Here is a 2,430-nt window from a genome sequence, read left to right as displayed (position 1 = left end):
ATGAAGGAAATGAATGCTCTGTTGAAGAATGCCATTGAAATTATTAAAAAAGTAATAAATATGAATAAAAATGTTCCTTAGAACTGCGGAATTTATAAAAGCTAAAAATTTCTGTCACTTTTTTGTTTGATAGTTTTTTTGATTGTTGGGATAAATGATTGTTGATTACAAATTTCAATAAAAATTTATAATTTGATTCATCATTCATTATAATAGAATTGTCGTTAAGTTAGGCAACAATGAAGTTCCCAAAAATTCTAAAGAGAACGTTAAACATATATTGTAATTTACTAAGCAATTAAAACTTTAAGATAATCTTGCTTGCACTGATATGATTTTATTTTTCAAATAAATATAAATTGATAGCGAACTGAAATGTTAACTGAATTAATAACGAATGGAATATTAATTTAGCTGTCAGCAAGAATTTGACATCTTCTCGAGCAATTGATGCTCTTGAATTTTGATCAAATTTGTTTAACCAATGATTTGTACCAAGGCTCGCAAGTAACTTTTAATCATTAACATTAAGGCACGTAAGTCATTGGAACGTCAAAATGAAGTGAATATAGCGATCGAAGCTGAATTTTCAAATTTCAGCAGTGAAATCAATCGAGAATTTAATAAAGTTAGTTTAATTGTAGAAGGAAGAAATTTTATTTACTTTCCATTCTGAATATATTTGCTGTTATTTTTAATATTTGGGCAATCATGTAATTTTAGTAAATGTGATAGTTTAGACAGAAATTTTTAATTTAAGTATTTAATAACCATCGAATAGATATATATGAGAATAATTAAAGTGTTCAAATTAGCAGCCATTTAGAATTTTAATTGTATACGAAAATAATGCAATTTTTGATGTATATGCAAAGCAAATGATTGTGTGTAATCATAATTTATTCTTACTATAATCATTTAAATATTATAACATTTGTACAATTTTAATATTTCATTTAAAAAAATAGAATTAAGTAATATAAGTAATCGTTTATCGATTTACAATTATATGCTGGTGTAAAGTCTCATTATCAAGAGTAATTGTAAGTGTATACCGGGCAATCTTAGGTAATGCTGATAATCATAAGTAAGCAAGCAATTGTATATGGAATTATGTGATTTTTTAACAAATTTATATTAGAAATTTAATTAAAATTTGATCAATTAAAATTTGGTCATTAACACTATACAACTTAAAATAAAATTTATTCAGAGGTTTAATCCATTGAAATTAGCAAACGTAGGCATAAGCAATCGAAATTAATAATAAACTTTTACAATTCAAATCACAACTGAAATACATTATTTTTCCAAATAGGAATTTCATTTTTTCTTCAAATTCAGTTGTATAATAGAATTTGCAAAATCAAGAGAGATTATAAGAATCGAATTGAATTTTTGAAAAGCATGTGTCAGCATTACACTAATAACTTATCACATCGAATGAATGAATTAGCATTTGATGAAATGGAAATTTGGCAGAAATTGAATAAACTTGAGTGGGATATAATTATTCTTCAAGTAAGATTTAAAATTCTTTTTTGATATTGAATGTTTCAAATTTTTAATTTTTCCACAAATTAAAGAGCTAGCTTAAACTTCAAAAAGATCTTGAAAGTTAGAAAAAATGTTGAATATCCTCGAATAAAACTTAAATTTTCTCCATTCCAGCAACATTTTAACTTTAAAAGTTCTTAAAAATTTTTAAAAAAGGTGAAACTGTCTCTTTTTATTTTTTAAACTGTGAAAAATTTTCACCCAGTGTGTTGGACGATCACTTATTGAAGCATCGACATCTTATTTATCGGAAATTTATTTTGATAATATTGAACAGACGGTTAATTATAACTTAATTAATCTGCGTAAGATAGCATTCATCGTCAAAAGAAAATAGTTTTGAGAAAAATTTTACAAAATAAATTCTTTCCTTTTTTCGTTATGATAAGCTGTAGTATCATTCACTGTTAAATTACAATATGACTTCAAAATTAATTTTAACAACACAGCTAAGACTATCCAATCTTCTTCACTTAAAATATTTGTAGCTTCATAAAACGAAAAAGAATCTTACTCAAATTGACAATATTGTTGCCAATAATTATAACCTTTCTATTGCATATGGTATTACTTTATCGCCGGTAAAAAAGTTTAAAATACGTAAAATGAAAATACTACTTTTATTTGTCAATTCTTTTCGCTTCGATTTTAATTAGAAATGAAACTTATAAAAAAGGAATGTAATTTACCAAAAGTTAATAATTTAATGTTGAACAAATTTTTATTGTGTTGGCTACTTATGGAGTTTATTTTTTGATAATGTTGATGTATTGATAAAGCAAATTATAGGTACCATCCGTATTTGCATCAGAAATATCGGTTGATGATAACAAGGTCAATGTTTCTCCTGTATGGAAAGAAACTGTACATTAG

The 2,430-nt window shown here is 25.0% G+C and overlaps 1 protein-coding gene across 2 annotated transcripts; it reads left to right on the top strand.

Moving 5' to 3' along the window:
* Bm1384 (Uncharacterized protein) lies at window positions 1-2,430 on the top strand (the record flags this gene model as incomplete). Of its 2 annotated transcripts, none has more annotated exons than XM_043080997.1 (6): window positions 1-51; window positions 533-628; window positions 1,345-1,521; window positions 1,763-1,837; window positions 2,046-2,138; window positions 2,347-2,430. In XM_043080997.1, 6 exons carry the CDS (start codon window positions 1-3, stop codon window positions 2,428-2,430), a joined length of 576 nt encoding a protein of 191 aa, XP_042936931.1. The 2 variants fall into 2 exon arrangements, with proteins under 2 accessions (XP_042936931.1, XP_042936932.1); XM_043080998.1 differs by having other exon boundaries at window positions 2,046-2,121; window positions 2,347-2,381.

This window comes from Brugia malayi, assembly GCF_000002995.4.
Source record: "Brugia malayi strain FR3 genome assembly, contig: Bm_v4_Chr3_scaffold_001, whole genome shotgun sequence".
Classification (NCBI taxonomy): Eukaryota; Metazoa; Nematoda; class Chromadorea; order Rhabditida; family Onchocercidae; genus Brugia; species Brugia malayi.
This window is presented reverse-complemented; position numbering and strand designations above follow the sequence as displayed.